Consider the following 17047-nt stretch of genomic DNA (forward strand, 5'->3'; position numbering starts at 1 on the left):
GATGATGGACATTTATTCCAAGCTATTAAGTGAGGTGAGTCAGAGGATATTAAGTCAGTTAAGTCAGCTAATGGTCTTACCTGGCAGTATTACCATGCAGAATGTAATACAGCAGAGTAGAGGCAACATGCTGCTCATCTGTATGACTTGCAGCTGATTTTATTAAACTACAGTTTACCTGGGTGCTGTTTATGTTCACAAATATCCATTTAATGGAACAATTTAAATGAGACTTGTATAGATATGAGAAATTTTTTCAGTTACTTCTTTAATGGTTTAAGAATTAAATAATCTTTTAGATTGTTTACATTTTAGGTTTTTTCTTCTTTATCTTTGCATATTAGTTGCTGTCAGACTGATTTCAGCACAGCCTCAGTACGAGATTGTCAGTCCATTAGAGTTGCCAGTATAAGTGTGCTATGTAGTGGTCTCAATCCTGTTTCTGTGAAAATAATCCAGGTTAACCTTTCCTTCTCCCGCCTTCATAGGATTAAACTATTTATTCTAAGCCCATTTTGATAGAACTGGGTAAGGGAAAGATTGTATGTTTCGTTGATCTGGGAGATCTAGAAGAAAGTATAAACCAGGCTTATCTCTTGGCTTCCCAGAGCTACGGGCACAACACATGCTCTGATGAAAAATCTCTTGAACAGCATTTATTTCCAAAACACATGGAAATGATCAGGAAACTGTCCAAACAGGAAAAAAAACCTCCCTGTTTCTTCATATTGGGCAGCACTGTCCTTTAGCTGTATTAGAAAAATGACCTAGCTGGCAGCAGCCCTACCCCAGTCCTGCCATTTTTGAGTCGTCTCTAAACATGGAGAAGAGCACATTGAGCTCTCCTTTTACTATTGCAAAGAAGGGACAGCTAATCTGCCTGCCTTTCAGGGCAGGTGTGACACTACATCTCCCTTGTGTTGGAGGGCAGAGCAGTTGAGGCACGGTGACCTCACAACACAGCTTAGCTATGTCCTAACACCACATCTGATCACAGCCCCAGCAGACGTGGGTGCTTGTGGCACCTACAGTGGAAGGAGCCTCACTTTCCTTTATATCCTCTACTTGTTTGAGGATTACAGATGTCTAGAGATAATGTAAAGAAGACGAAAGTATGAGCAAAGGGCAGAGAAGAGGAGCGTCTTGAAGGAACTTGTAAATGAAGACAGGAAGTTTGAAGAAGGTGCTGCTGGAATTTAATCAGTAGGCTTTTTTAATTATTGTGATGGGCTAATCAGCATGTGATTTGGAAGTAAATGAACTACTGGCTAAAGTATTCACTTTGTACAGAATTAATACGGAAAATAAGAGACATAATAAGAGCTCTAACTGCATGGACAGTAAGATCCTAGCAATATAGTGAGAGAGAAAGACATGAAAAAACCAAAACTTTGATATGTGAATACAAACAGAAAAATAAAGACAAATATACAAATAGTTGGAGGATGTAAGAAGGAGGGAGGAAAGCAGCGCTACCAAAATTGACAGAAAATAGAGGGTGACTGATGCACTGCAGAAGCACTGAAGAGCTGCCTTTGGACCAAGTTAGTTTGGAGTCAGCAGTGGGATGTCTCAAAGGAGATGTCAAAAGGATGGGCTCAGAGGGACAGAGGTCAGGAACGAAGAAGTATATTGGAGTAGAGAGAAATTATACAGAGACTGTGGGAAGTGAAGGAAGCCAAGGAAAATGAGAAGAGAAAAAAGGCTTGCTGGAAAATGACAAAGTGGCATTTAGAGAGATGGAAGGAAATTTAGATAATGGTCATGAACAGCACAAGTTGTCAGGCTCCTGGGTGTACTAATTGGCCTTAACAGCCTTGACGAACCTCGTGGGGTAACCCCATCCACAACCCTCTTGGTCCAACCTCAGCTCAGGCCGGGGCACCCCATCCTGCCCTGCAGCTGGGCCCGGTCCTGGCTCCTTTTGCTCCCAGCTGGACCCGTGGCTGGACCCTGGACCTGATTCATCCCCTCACCGTGTGTGGTGCTATGGATGGAGACTGTTACCATCCCCACTCTGCCCGTGCTCAGGTGCTGCAGGGTTTGAGGAGAGCAGGCCAGCTTGCAGGCTGGAAGGTGACACACACTAGAGCTTGTGGGACGAGGGAGCGCCTCAGAGGCGGAGAGGTAATGGGTGGAAAATAACTTAGCAGAAGTAGTGTGAACAGCACTTTGGAAACGGAAGTTGCTGCTGTTATATCACTTTCCTTTTGTTCTTATTGATGTAATCTGTACTATTAAAACTGATTATTTTATAACCTATTATTTGGCCACCACAAATCATTCATCCTTCTATTGTTTCTTTCAAGGTAACTGCGAGAGGGACAGTTTACTCTGTTACCACAAGATGTCTCTCACCGGTAGAATTTGATATCCTATCCTTTTTAAAGACCCATATCATCTTTAGTCTGATAATTATTTTATCTTATTTGGTCAAGATAATTCACTTCAAAGGGTTTCTTTGATTAAGAAAATCCATTAATATTATCTCTAGACTAAGAAAGGAAATCTGTTGCTTTGCTTAAATCTTCTTAGATACTGTTTTGACAGCACATCTTTCTATAGTCAGTTAAAGATCAGCTTCTTTTGAAGTTTAATTTCGATGCAAGCCCTTCTATCAATTAATATTTGCTAGATTTCAGAATGAATTAATTTTAAAAAGTAAATCTATATGTTATTATTGCTGGAAATGTCTATGCCCATCCCTTACACAAAATGATTTAAATTAATCCGTAAAACTATTCACTTGAGGAACATTTTGACAGATGGGCTTTCTGAGCCCATCTTACAATTATGACAATTCTACCTATAATGCTGATTTCATACTTGGCAAAATAGGTTAAAAAAATATTGTTCAGGGAATCTTGATCTTTTTCATCTTTTTATTCACTTCATCCAACCATCAATCTGTTCCTTTAACGGATGGGATTACTGTCTCAAATTATGGAAACACCTCTCCTCACAACAAGTTCAATTATAGACATTTATTTTACTGAAAAATGGTTTAACAATGTTCTGAAGAGTAAACAGTGAAAAGAGATTCTTCCAATAGAGGAACACTTGGGCAAATGTGCAGAAGATAGAGCAAGTTAAAAATATTTTGGGGCAATAGTACCTTTTAAAAGCACTTGCCTGTATGGGGGCACAGGTATATGTTTTTGGTTAAAAACTTATGATTTTTTTCCACATGCACTTTAAGCATTTTTTTTAGGACAGTATAAATATATTTCTGTTTTGGGATATGTACCTTGTGTTTGAAACTCTCATTTATAATCTTATTTGAACCTCTGATGGGAGACAGATGATATGCTTGGGACAGCAGTGCAAAAAAACCTCTTGCAGGTGTTTGCCATTGCTTGATTTTACTGCAGACTTTAAATCTTGTTTTAGCTTTTGGCCTGGGGAGATTTCGTGGTGCACTTCTGTGTCTGGGAGGCAGTGAAGTTTTCTGAGAAATCTTACTTCCCCTAGTATCATGCTGTACTTTCCACCTGTGGCTCTTTTACGCTGGGCTTTACTTTAAGTATTCATGTTACTCAAGCCAACATCAAGCAGTAGATTCCACCTGAAATCATTGAGCTGCAACTAATTATTCAACCAGCTGATATACTAGGAGACTGTGTGAACATGCGTGCTCTTGGTATAACACCTGTGTGCCTGTCATCTGCTTACTCATATCCTTCCTCTGATTTAGAAATCTCAGGAGACAATGGTAAAGATAGCTCACCCTTGGAATATTTTGCATTTACATCTACAGGCAAAATAGCTGCCTAACTCAATTAATCTAAGTTATTTAAAGTATTCATGCTCATCTGTATTAGCTTCTTACTTACTTTCCATGCAGGAATTTAATATGTGGTAAATTTAACTTGTTATGGTGACTATTGCTATCTCTTTTTTGTTGTTTCTAATCTTACCTAAGTTGGAAAAAAGGAGTGACGATAAGAAGAGATCCTATTTCAGACTTCATTAATGTTTCCATAAGATGCAATAACATTGAACTACTAGAGTTAAAAACTGTGGGAGATTTTTACAGCAAATCAATTATCAAACATGAAGGGCTGAATCTCCTATTGAAAGTAACTTCATGAAGAATAAAACCTTTCATAAACAGTGAACACTTTAAAAGAGAATCTTCTTTCCTTCCTACTGTATTTTAAACTAGTACTTTTATTTAAGGATAGATGTTTTTTAATGTTAACTGATACATAAATACATACTTTAGTTTCTTTAATAAGAGCTGAAATTTCCTCAGAATGTGGAATAATTCTCAGTGAAGCAGAGATTAAACACACCAGTTTCAGCAGCATGTGCTGCTGTTTGAGGTAGAGTGAAGATAGCAAGTGCTACTAAAACAAATCCTCAGTTCATCGTTTCCACCCGTGTCCTGTTCCCTTACTGTACTGCCTGAAGTATTTGAAATGCATTTTCTTTTGCTAGATTAATTGTAACCTTTATCTATTTTACTGCACAGTAGCATAAACACTTATGCCAGCACATTGGAGAGGCAGCAAAAGGACAGGAGCAGGTAGCCTGGCGCTAGGGGAGGGTAGGAGAGTAGAGTAGCTTCTTTTACCAGCTTGTGCTGGCTTGTGAGTTACAATATCTCAGCATACTTACCTGTTCTTAGTTGCTTGTGGCCAGAAGGACCTGATGCCAGATGCCAAGTTCTCTTTATATAAAGTAAACTTAGAAATGTAACCCTTTAACTCAGGCACTAGTAAATGCAAACAGCAATTTCATTGCTATATGGGGAAAATATCCTCCTCTATTCAAAGCATTCAGAGGGAGTCCCAAGCCTTGATAAAGGAAAGTATATTCTCAAAGGGTAAGAAAACCCTTTGCAAATGGATATGTTCTAGATCTACGGAAAGAGCAATGAAATATCTCTGTGACCCTTGCTTTTCTCCTTTCCCCTTTTTCAATGGTAGTGACAATTAATGATGGGTTTTTAAGCACACTGCCAACTTATGTTTTCTGAATTTCCTATTAAGAAGCAAAAGATACCTGCTATGCATCATTTCTTAATCAGGGGAAAGGAATGTTTTATATAATACTTATGAATAACTGAATTCATGGCATTGATGAAGGTCTCTCTGGATCTTATCTCGTCCTCAAGTGATGGAGACTAGAGCTTTGCACAGTTGCACTGCAAAGGTCTGCATTGGGCTAGTAAAATATGGTAAGGCAATCTTTGTCTCTGGGCTCACATTTTATGCTATTTGTAGCAACTGTTGAGAGATATGCTTGGGAAAAGAGATGTGAATTGTCTGTGTACAAACTGTGGTTGCCCTGGGGCTATAAAGATTACAGGATTTAAAGAGGTTGATTTATTACAATGGAAATGTAACTATGTGAATGTGATAACTAGTTGAAGTCAGCCTTGATGAACTCATGTATTTTTTCTATTTTCCTTTATAAGGAGAACTATAGTAGTCCTGTAGCAATTAAAACTGGAAAAAAAAATTAAATGTCATGTTTTGCACTCATTTTGTGCCTCTAAATAACCTTTCAGTTAATATAGAAATATTTTACATTTTATATAGTGCCATACTTTAACCATACTTGTTTACGGAAATCTCCCATGTAAGTAGTCTTCTAGGGTCTTACCTTGCTTAGCCGTAAAGCCAGTCTTTCATGCATCTAGAAGGGATAATCAGTCCATTTTCATGCAAATATGGTATTGACTGAATCATAGTCTTGTGGAAGGGAGTCCGTATGTGAAGTCAGAAATCCTTAAGCTGAGTTAGACTAACCATTACTGCTTTCTGTCACAGGTAAATTTACTCTGTGCTGTTTCACCAGTGTCTGCAGAGTCAGCTGAATTTCAAGGGTTATAAAAAGATCTCTGAATATTCCTTTAGATTACTACAAAAGTATAATGACCCGATTCCTATAAGAGTTAGTGCAAAGAAAAACTATAGGAGCATTATTATTTGTAATATGTATATATACGTGTATGTTTCCATCTGTTTTCTTTTACCTTTCCTTTCATTTTCCAAGCTATTTCTCTTATTCTCAGAGACACAACCATGTATGGAGACATCATACATATTCCCTGTTGGCATTTCCCAAGCTCCTCAGACAGTCTGTCATGAGAGAACTTAATGCATTTTCTGTGTAAAAATTCAGGGCCTTTAAAACATACCATACAGTGAAGTGTTTAAAAGAGCATAGATTAATATTGGCTTTATTTGGTCTAGGAGGAATAAAGCATTGTTCATATTTTATTAATGTTTACATTAAAAATGAAGGCATGATTTGTTTACATTAAAAATGAAGGCATGATTTGTTTCCTACGCCTGAGCCAAATTACAAAGACTTTCTTTTATACTCACGCTTCTGCCTGATGTACAAAAAGATGAATAGTAATGCGCAACAGGAAGAAAAGATCACAGGGTGTATCACTAGAGTCAAGCACAATCCTAGAATGCCTCTTACGATAAGAGGAAAAACAGTTGGAAATCAGCTACACATACTAGCTCCTACAGTTTAGCTCTGCGGTCCCTTGAAGAGATGCTTTTATAACATAGATCATAAAACAAGCCAGATCAGATGGAGTAAAAGTCAGAATGAATAGCATGTTAGCCATCTATATCTGTCAAAGCTTTGTGCCATGAGTTGCATTCCCATATTACTGCTGCTAAGGGAACCGAAGCAGGAAGAAAAGTCCTTCAATAGATCAGTTGCAGAGCAGGCTTAACCCTATGCCCAAGCTTCCAGTCACGTATTTTAAGCTATCCTGCCATTCTCAAGCCCCCATGTATCAGCATACATATAGGGACAGGCGCTTTAGCGGAGAGCCCTTGACTCTGGAATTTGCTCCTACCATCCCTCTGTTAGCATCCCAAAGCAGGGATTGTTTGTTGACTTCCAAGGAATGTTTCCTACCTTCGTTATGTATCTTGCATTTGAAGTTTGGGGGTAGGAGCCAGAAGGCCTCTATCTGGAGTCCTTACTATCGTTGTCCATTGCTATTTTGTGTAATTTGATTAACAACACTACTTTAAAAGAATCTTTCTTGTTTCTAGAGGATAGAATAGGGTACATACAGCTGTAGGGGGAAAATAAACAAAAGTCATCCTCTTTCACAGCAAATAAAATTCACTTGAACTACTTTAGTTCTTTATTTCATCCTGGAAGTAAATTCATTTCCATATAATATCTGTTCTGCTTTCCCTTGATGTCTGTCTTGACACTTCTGAAGCCATTTTTATTAGCCTTGATGGCGTGTAATAGTAGCTTGCTATGTTCTTTTTTTTTTTTTTTTGCATGAATGCACTTTAAAATACAAGAAAGCTAACAAAATATGAATATTCCAATTCCTTTAAAAAAAGTACACATTTTATACCAATGGGAATGCTGCCAAGTAATAATTGAGTAGCTCAGCATCTCAGAAAATGACAGTATTTTGAAATACCTACATGATGCTGATAGTTAAGCATCTAACCAATAAGAACCCCACTGAAATCACAGACCAAATTCACATGTATCTTAAAGTTTTGGAACAGTGCCATAAGTATTTGTGTACTCCCATAATCAGTGTCTGTTCTTATGTGAAAATCAAGGTATTTACATAGAAAAATGTCTTTTTTTCCCCCCTCTTTAGTTCAGGTCATGTAGGCATAAAGAATTTCAGCTAGTGAAATTTGATGTGCTTAAAATCATTTTAGCTTTATGTGCACTCAATACCACAGTCTGGTCTTTGAAAAATGTCTTTTCAGTCATAGGAAGATGCCATTTACTAATAATAATATTTTTAATATATTTGTATTTTTTCTACATTGGAGAAAAAAGACAGGAGAAAATGTTTGCGTGAAATTATGCAAGCAGAACACAGAGGAGGAAATGGTTTTAATTCAGGTCCTTTTTATGTATTTTTTTAAAATTTCTGGAATAGGAAAGACATGGTCGTAGGACCGCTGAATGGGAGAAGAAAGATTAACCAGTTGAAAGCAAGATGACATATTCTCAGTTTAAAAACAAAAAAGGCAGATGAGCTGAACCTCCACCTGCTCTTCCAGACCTCATTTCAGTAAACAATTCCATTAAGATGTGGTTTTAAAATCTTAATATATCTTTTATACAAAACTACTTATTTTGCTAGGAACCACAGAAGAAAACCTTCTGGCCCGCAGTGGATCAGATATCGATCTGCACAGACAAGTGGGTATTCTGTAAGGCCAACACTTCATGCTACAAGGAAGGGCAATGTTACTTTTCATGATGTAGTATCTTTACCTAGTTTTCTTCTGAACAGTTGTTTCTGCAGGATCAGTTTAACCTCTGCAGATGAGATTTCATTACATTATCTCACACAACTATGAATGATCTGGTGCTCATGATGATACCTGTCCTGTCTGGCTTGATTCCACCTCCCTTTTCTTGTTTCAAACTCCCTGAGAACTTTAACACTGCGACAGCCACTTACCTGTCTGTTGCTGTCATTTTTCTAGTCAGTGGCTTATTAGGAGGATAAGTATCTGAAACAATGCTTGAAGTGATGTGATGGCAGCATTCTCTGCAGGGTACCTGAAAATGGGTTGTTTTCTCTGGAGGCTGTATTTTTGAGAATTACAACAAACTATACTTTTGAGAATATTATTACTGCTTCTTGTCAAGGAAGGGATTTAGAGTTATATACAGCAGTTAGAATTTGTAGGATTTCTTATTTGAAGGCGAAACAGATTTCCACTGCTGGTATAGAGATGTGAAGTTGCTGAGGCAGATTTGCAAAATAAAAAGGTTCACAGCCTTTCTGAAGTAAATGTATTAGCATTACTGCAACTGATAGAAACAGTGTTAGTGAAAGCCTTTACACAGCTAAAGTTGCCTGTTATTGATAGTTCTAATCCCATGACAATTTTGTTCAGATATACCTGCATATCAGAATTACTCATTTTAATACATGTAGCTGAAGATACAGGCCAGCATAGTTTGCTTGTGCTCTATTATAACTGGACCATTTCTAAATTAGTGCATTTGCCTGTAAATTTTAGCTGTTGTTCTACCTTGAAGGTTTTACTTGCATCTTCATAATATCTGCCACAGATATAAAATGGGAAGTTCTGGCTGAATCTTGCTAGTTGAAAGCAGTAACTTGTGAATCTAGAAATCTGCCAGTTTTGCATGGAGTTTTTTCTAATCTGAAACAGGTGAAGATATTGAAAATAGATTAGAAGAAAAATGTCTGCATCATCTCCAATCCTGCATAATGTATATTGTAAAATATATGTATAATGTATGCTGCATCATTTGCAGTATATGAAGTATATGAGTGTCTTAACACTCCTGAAGACTGGTCCAAATTCTTGGAAATACTATTTGTGATGTCAGAGATTGACTGTAACAGATTTTGAAAGGGAAATTGAAATCTCACTGTTAGGAGGGATGCTATAGTGAGTCTGCAGCGTGTGGAGCTTCATACTTGTCACTACTCTGCGTTCTGTAGTCCTTTTGATAGGAGTAGCTTGCAGATACTCCTTGCAAAGCAGAGGTGCCAGCCCCTCAGTTGAAGGAGGATCTCCCTGACCTATTGGTTATTTATGGCCCGTGGAATTTTACCAGATTTGCTTTTAGCTAAGAGGAAGAAGCGGCACGCAAATAAAGGAGGTTCATTGTAACTTATGCACTTGAATGTCTGTAGAGCCACTTCAACACATTGCATTCACAATCATCTCTGTGGTTTCTCAAGTTTTCCATTTCCTTCAGCCTAGATAACAGCATAAATTAGACGGCTGCTTTTAGTCTGTGTATGGAGTACTTTGCCTTCAGATACCGGTAGCATAATCCTGTAGCATTGGGGTCACTAGCTGGAACTCTCCAAAAACTTTGAAAGTTACTCTTCCAGGCAGTATTTAAAGTCAATGTGAACAACCCAACTGATGCAGAAATGTACATCTGTTCTTGTGTAGGACATTAGCATTTTTTGAAGTCTCAAGTTTTGCGATACATCCGACCTTCAACAATGGCAGTAACTTCATGTTCTGCTCACACGCAGTTCTTGAGGTTGAGCGTTCCTGTACTTAGAAACACGCTCTGGCTCCTTATTAAAATTGAACAGTATAAATATTGTTAGCCAAGAAAAGGCTTCATTAGTGGCTTCTCAGTGTGGTGGTTCTTGCTAGGGATGCTAATTTCCTAGAGAGAGAGCTCCAGGAACACAGCCTTTAACTGTTGATGACAATGAGGAGCTGTACCACTCCCCCTCTGGATAGAGCTGTACAGAGACAAAATGGCAACAGGAAAATACATTAAGCATTTTCTTCAAGGTCCTGGCTCCTCTGTGCTGGCATCAGTGCAGGGTTAGGATAGCTCTCTGCACATATTCAGCTGTAAATACTAAGGAGGCTAATATGTTGGTCCCCAGTGACCTCCAGCCACTCACGCCTTTGTCCGTGCTGCCAGCGTGTCACAGCAAGAGAGGGGAGGCTACTCTGACTCCTGGGGTGGGGGGGCAAGAAGTCTCCCATGGGATTCCTGTGGCTTGCTGTGGCTCTTGGAGGGCCCAGAGGCACGGCAGCACTTGTACGCATGCGTGTACACTCACATGTGCATGCTCTAATACATACTGACATGTGTGCGTGATCACATGCACACACACACACCTATGCACTTACATGCATGCACACTGACCTGTGCGCTCATATGCACCAAGCATGCATGCACATGTGCACACACACGTACACATGCACTCTCAACATGCATGCACACATGCAGGCACTGACATGCACCCATGTGCACCCAAGCACACTCATGCTTGCACACGAGTGCACCCATGCATGGACACAGGCACGCAAATGCACGCACTCACGGGCGCGTTCGCACGCACCATGCATGCACACATAGGCGCACACAGCTCCCTCCGAGGCCGTTACGCCCCCGCCAGCAGCCCCGCCGCAGCCCGCCCCCGCGGGCCCCGCCCGGCCGCGGGGCCGCCCCCGGCGCTCAGAGCACCCGGGGGCGGAGGAGCTGCGCCCCTCCGCGCCGCCCCCGCTGCTGCCGCCGCCGCCGCCCGGGGCTGGACGCCGCGGCATGAAGAGGAGCCTCCCCGGTGGGGGGGCTGAGGCGGGCCCGAGCCCTGCGCGGCTGCGGACCGGCCGCCCCATGCGGGCTCCGTCCCCCGCGGCCGCTCGCCGCCGCCCGCGCCGGGATGGAGGCGCCCAGCTGCTGCCGCCGGCGGCAGCTCCCCGTCCTGCTGCTGTGGGGTAAGTGGGGGGCGCCTGCCGGGGGGGCGTCCCGGCCACTGTGCCGAGGCGCTCCGGGACAGCGGCGGCCACCGAGGTGTCCCCGCTGCGCCTGCCTTGCCGGGGGGGGGGGCAGCGAGGGGCTGCGGAGCATCCTCAGCCGTGCGAGCGCGTCCCCGGGGGCGGGCGGGCATGAAGTTGGGCATAGGCGGGAGCTCCCCGCCGTGCGTGTGTCCCCCGGCCCTGCGGATCATCTCTTGGCTGGGGGGGGGGGGGGGTGTCCCTTGCGATAGCCATCGCGGGGAGCGGGCGGCGCGGGAGGGAGGCGGAGAGGCGGGCGGCTGCCCCGCGGGGGGAGCCCGCCCGAGCCGCGCTCCGGCCGCGCCGGGCGGGGAGGCTGCGGGGCGCTCGGCCCCCCTCGGCTCTCCCGCGGGCTGGAGCCGCCGGCCTCGCTGGGGAAATACTCCCGAAGCCCCGCGTGGGGAGTGACACAGCGGGTTGCGCACCGGCTACAGCGGCTAGGGCCGGCGGGCAGGCAAGACGCGACATCAGCAAGGCGAGCGGCTGCTTAATCGCTGGTCCCACATCTCGCAGACGGATACTGCCAGGAGATAAATCCAGAAATGCTGTACTGTGCGTTGATACCTTACCCTCCTCCCCCCACCCCAAGAAAGATGATCTGACCGATTTTTGCTGTTATTTAGCTGTCAGATCCCAAATCTGATTCTGGGAAGGCAGGTTTGATCTTTGGGAAAGAGGAGGGTTTTCTGCTTCTGCTGAAGGATTGATTGCAGTTAGGATGTGTTCTGTTACAAACAGCCGGTTGTAAAAGTGCAGATATCTTTCAGAGCCTTCATTTATTTAATTCAAGATTAACTCTGCTGTTAGAAGTACTTCATTTTTCTCTTGTCAGGCAGCTTGCTTTAGGATGCCCAGATGTAATGTGCTGTAGGCAGGTTTAAAGTTGCTGGGAGAAGTCCGTTCTGATCTTCCTCACTCTACAGTAACCCCAGAAATGTGAGTTAATTCCTTGTGAGTCACAGATAGGGAAGAAAATCAGGCCTCATACATTTTAAAAGGGTTATCTGAGGACTCTCTAACTTTGTTTGCTAACTTGATGCCCCTTTCAAAGTACAAAGTTGGCAAATACTGCACATCTTTCTGTGAAAAGACCTATAAATAAATGGATAGTTGTTTCTGACAAGGTTTGGTAGCACTGTCTTGATTTGATCTGTAAAAAGAATGACACATCAAATGCTTAAACTTTCTGATTCTCTGTGGCTCAAGGATTGCTAAAATCTTACCTTGATCACACAAGCTTTTTGTTGCTTCCTAACTGAAAAAGAATAAAAAATGGCCAACACCTGTCTTGACGCTTAAGGATTTATTTTTTCAGTGTTAAATTTAGGGAACCAAGCAGTCTTTTTTTTGACTGGGAAGACATCAGGGTGTTGTCGTGACTTTTACAATACAAACCTGATTACCGGAGATTTATTTTCAGAGAATGAGCGCAGTGAGGAGTAACGTCCCTTGTAGCTCAGAAAGCTAGGAAACGTTTTTCACCAGAGAGACACTAACCACTAAATCAGGTGTTAGAAATTTTTGCCTGTGCTAGTTGCTTTCCTAACATAAGGTTGCAGAAGAACTGATTTTGATGGTATCTGTTAGCTGATAATGTATTACTTTTGACTGAAGTTTGAAAGGGTAGATGCACTGAAGAACAAAATGCAATTAGACTAATTTCCTGCTAGAAAAGCCATTTAGGAGTTCTGAAAGTTTTATAATGTGAATTCCTCATGATAAGGAATGCTTTAAGTGGCAGAAAACCAAAGTCGTTCTTTCTCAAGTAATATAAATGTACTTTTATGTCAGTTATTCCTGAAGGATTTTCACTTGAATTGATCATGTTTTCTTCCACGTTTCCTAATGGCTTCTGCTAACCAGAGACCCATGAATGCGGTCTTTAAGGTAAAGATGTTGCCATGATGCCTCAGTGTTAGCTCTCATTGAATTCGGTGGGAATTCTGTCTGCATAGGGATTGAGACCTTACTTCTCTAAACTCAAACTACTGCTTTCTGCATATCTTTCTGTCTAAAGCTCTTAAAAAACATTATCACTATACAGAACCATCTGCTGAGTGTCATCACTCTTTTGCCAGGATGGCAAGACAGGCAGCGTGTTTGCTCCCTGGAAGCTTAGTAATTACTGCAGAAGTGGGATTTGCTGTGATGTGGGTGTGCGGGGAAGCTGTGAGCTGAGGCAGCTGGTACACAAACAGTTAATCTGTACTGATTCCCCCTATGAAGTGCTGATAACATCCCAAATGTGGTGAGATGCACAGCTGGAAACTTGAGCTGTCAGGTGAAATCCTCATACTTTGTTTAGCAGAGCCTTAGATACTTAGAAGGCATCTACTTACTGTCATCTAATCACCTTGGAAACAATGATGTATTTAGCAAAATACTTTGAGATGTGGTTATTCTCTTTTTATGTATAGAAACAGGCATGGAGAAACTTCAGGGCTTGACCAGGATGTTTAACAGAACAGGTTGTTTTTTGTGTTTTTTTTTTTGTTTTTGTTTTTTTTGTTTTAAACAAATGGTTGTTATTTTGACTTCCTTCTCCAAACATTTGCTCTTTCATCCTTTAGATAATGTCTGCATTTCAGGGGTACTATTTGTACCAGATTAAAGCTACTTTTTTTTTTAATTCTGGAGGAGTTTCTCTCTCTCTCTCTCTCTCTCTACATACATATATAATATATATAAAATATCTCTATAGAAAGAGACAGATTGCATGACAGTTACCATCTTGAACAGTTTTCCCATGTAGATTTCATAGATTTTATATGTTTGTTCACATTTCATAATCCTGTTTTATGTAGGGCACGAAGCTTAGCATCCTGGGACGTTTGAACTCGAAAGAGAAAAATCAAACAGGCAAACAATTTTATATAGGTTAAAGTTTGAAAACCAAATCAAGGATTTTTCTATTATTTTCCTATTGAATCTACCATGCTGTTCTGCAGCTGCAAAAGGTGGAAAGAAGAAAGGGAAAACCAGTGTGGGAATGCTGAATGTAATAGATACGGGTGTGTATGCATGTAAAACAAATAAACCTTTGCAAGGCAGAACATCTGATTTTGAAACAGAGCAGACAGTCTTAGCAAAAACACTACTCTACCAAAGCAATGCTTTGTTTTCTAAAGGCACACGTGATTTTAGCTGCCAGATGAATGGGAAGATAATCGGCAGACCTCATCAACATCATGATTTCTGAAGCAAAGCAACAAATGTAAATGCAACCTCTACTTCCAACTTGTTGTTGGATCCAGGCATGCTTCCCACCGTCATTCACCTTTTCTGTTTCTCCTGATTCCTTTTTCTGGTTGACCTTTCACTGAAGTCTGCATGGACAACAGGCAACAGATTCATGCTATGTGCACTTGACATAATTAGCAGCAGTATTCTCTGCTTGAGTTAATTGTCTGAAATGACCACAAATGGTCTGTAGGTGGTAGCACAGAGCATCAAATGCCCATCTCAAACTAGCATGGCCCAGAAGTCAGGAATAATGACATTCACAGCATTTGAAGTTAACTCCAGATTGAAGATAGGACAAAAAATGGCTTTCTGATCCTAATTTGACTATACTAGTGCAATTTCATTAAATTCAGTGGAGTCGCTCCTGATTTACACCAATGTAAGTGGGATCCAGTCCTGGAAAACATTTAGGCAGTAAACTCTTGCTATTAAATGAGTGAGGTTTTCCTTCCTAAATAGCAGTTAGGTTTCTAAACACCTTTGAGGTCTTAGGCTTAAGCTTCTAGGTTTGTTTTAACTAAATGTGGAAGTCAACCCATCAGAGGCTGCAAACTGAGGATAGATATCTATAGGCCGATAGACAGGTAGTGCTATAGATACAGATATACACAAACCACAGCATTTTAAGAAGCACCTCTTGAGTATGACTGGATCAGCTCAAGGGAACTGTGGGAGGTTTTGCCAATTAAGCTGTATTTAAACATTCCAGCACCAGAGGTTTTGGTATGATTAGTTATTTCAGTTTCCCCCACCTCAACTGATAACAGAGATGATTCATGGCTTAGATTAGAGGCAAACAAATCAAATTCCTGTGCTTTCTACCAAGGAAAGAAATGCAATGAGGGGGTCACTTACTAAACACTGTTTGCCAGCATCTGTGTCTTTGCTATTGAAAGTAACGCTTGAGAGAGAGGTATGAAGAAAGCAAATTGTGTTCCTGTTTAGGCTTGTAAACAGATTAATTTTCACCAAAATAATGAAATCTGTTTTAATTTTCACCTTTTTATTTTAGCAAAAGCTGTTGCATGAACCATCTTATTTCAAAAATAGAAGCATCCTACTTCGCAGTTTATGAAGATAGCCTATGTGATTTTTCTGAAATAAGAGTCTCTTCACAAACAGGCTTCTGTTGAGATAAACTGGAAAATGCGAATGAAAAATCAACATTATCTTAATGTGACTGTAAATGTAGAGCAACCTGAAAGGCTGCATGAATGACTTTTGGTTCATTTGGGAAGGAGGGCCAGAATAGGTAAGGATGAGTGGGTGTGAGGAAACAATTGAGCAGAAAAGCAGGATCAGACAAATCTTTCTTCCCTAGAACTTTTTGGGCTTGATCTCCATTAATACTGACTTCCCTGAAACTAGCCTGAAGAGAGGAGGCTGCTTTATTCCTCTTTAAAGGCATTAAGAGAAATGGTGGAGGCTCTTTAGAAATGGTCTGAAAACTACTGGGGGTCCCAGCCTTCATCTTGAGAACAACTTGATGTGACCTACCATATTTACTTCAACAAGGGGCATGTCTGAATAACAGCTGTAGGCCTAAATTTAGCCCTGGAATATAGAATTTTATCTGTATGGAGCCAACAGCCAGATTTATGGCCTTTTACAAACAAAATTTCACTTGCTCCACCTATGCTCCAAGCCAGCAAGACTCTGATCTGAAGATAATATGATAGGCCCTGCAGAGACTGTAGCACAGCACTGTACTGACAAAAGCACATCTTGTTCACATCTAGCCACATCAAGCTGAGTAAGCAAAAGGCTATGCAAAAACACCACACCCTACAATAAAGCATCTATCTTATTACTTTCACACCCTAATAACTGTGACTAATTTGCCCTTATTTTGGAGAGCATCATCTGGAGAAAAATTCCGCCGGCAGTGCGAGAGGAAATAGTGTAACTGACATTGGCCAGTAATGACTGGGGATTCAAAGTTTTGTTTCCAAATGTTTTAAGTGACCAATTTCTTTTGCATCCTTTTGTGTGCAGAGGGATTGATGTTAAAGAGGTTATATTTTAGAAAATATTCTTGCATTTTTGTTAGGTATATAGTCTAGATTTGGGAGGTAAAGGATGTGCTTTTCTCAGTCTGTATTGCCTTTGTGCCTTCAGTGTAAAGGAAAAGTGAGTTCACAGCCATAGGGTATTCTAAACAGGCTGGGAGATACTTAAACGATTTCTATAAGATGTTACTTCTGTTAAAGTTTTCATCAGGAGGACGCAAAGTCCAGGTTTTTTTCTTGACTTAAGCTCTTGGACTTGAGCTTTAGAGTATTGGGGCAGAAGAGACCTAAAAGGGTTAAAACATTGGCTTTCAGCTGGAATCCTCTCTCTTGCTCACCCTCTGCATCTCAGCATCTGTGCGCTACAGTATCTTAAAGGCTGTGAGGAAGACATCCTCCTGATCGGGCAGACAGAGGCCATGTGGATGCTCCCAGTCAGTCTGATTATCTGAAGAGACTCAGCTGTTTCTGGAGTAACAGGATATGTTCTGCAGCTTTGGAGAGAAGGATGCCATCTGCTCAAAGGGT

At 41.2% G+C, this 17047-nt stretch overlaps 1 protein-coding gene across 7 annotated transcripts in view; it reads left to right on the forward strand.

The window, feature by feature from the left end:
- Positions 1 to 17047, forward strand: part of RAMP3 (receptor activity modifying protein 3) — a 98100-nt gene that overhangs the window by 25422 nt on the left and 55631 nt on the right. For 2 of the 7 annotated variants that reach the window (XR_011139774.1, XR_011139775.1), the window contains exon 1: positions 11000 to 11207. The exons of 1 other annotated variant lie outside the window; for it this stretch is intronic. Coding sequence is in view for 2 of the 6 variants with exons in the window: in XM_068936068.1 (XP_068792169.1) it covers positions 11153 to 11207 (55 nt within the window). In the remaining 4 variants the exon portion in view is untranslated. Of the gene's footprint in view, positions 1 to 10949; positions 11208 to 11794; positions 11820 to 15745; positions 15763 to 17047 lie in introns of those variants that run through there. 4 more of the 7 variants (XM_068936068.1, XM_068936069.1, XM_009684506.2 and 1 more) reach the window with 4 other exon arrangements.

Source organism: Struthio camelus, chromosome 2 (genome assembly GCF_040807025.1).
Source record: "Struthio camelus isolate bStrCam1 chromosome 2, bStrCam1.hap1, whole genome shotgun sequence".
Taxonomy (NCBI): Eukaryota; Metazoa; Chordata; class Aves; order Struthioniformes; family Struthionidae; genus Struthio; species Struthio camelus.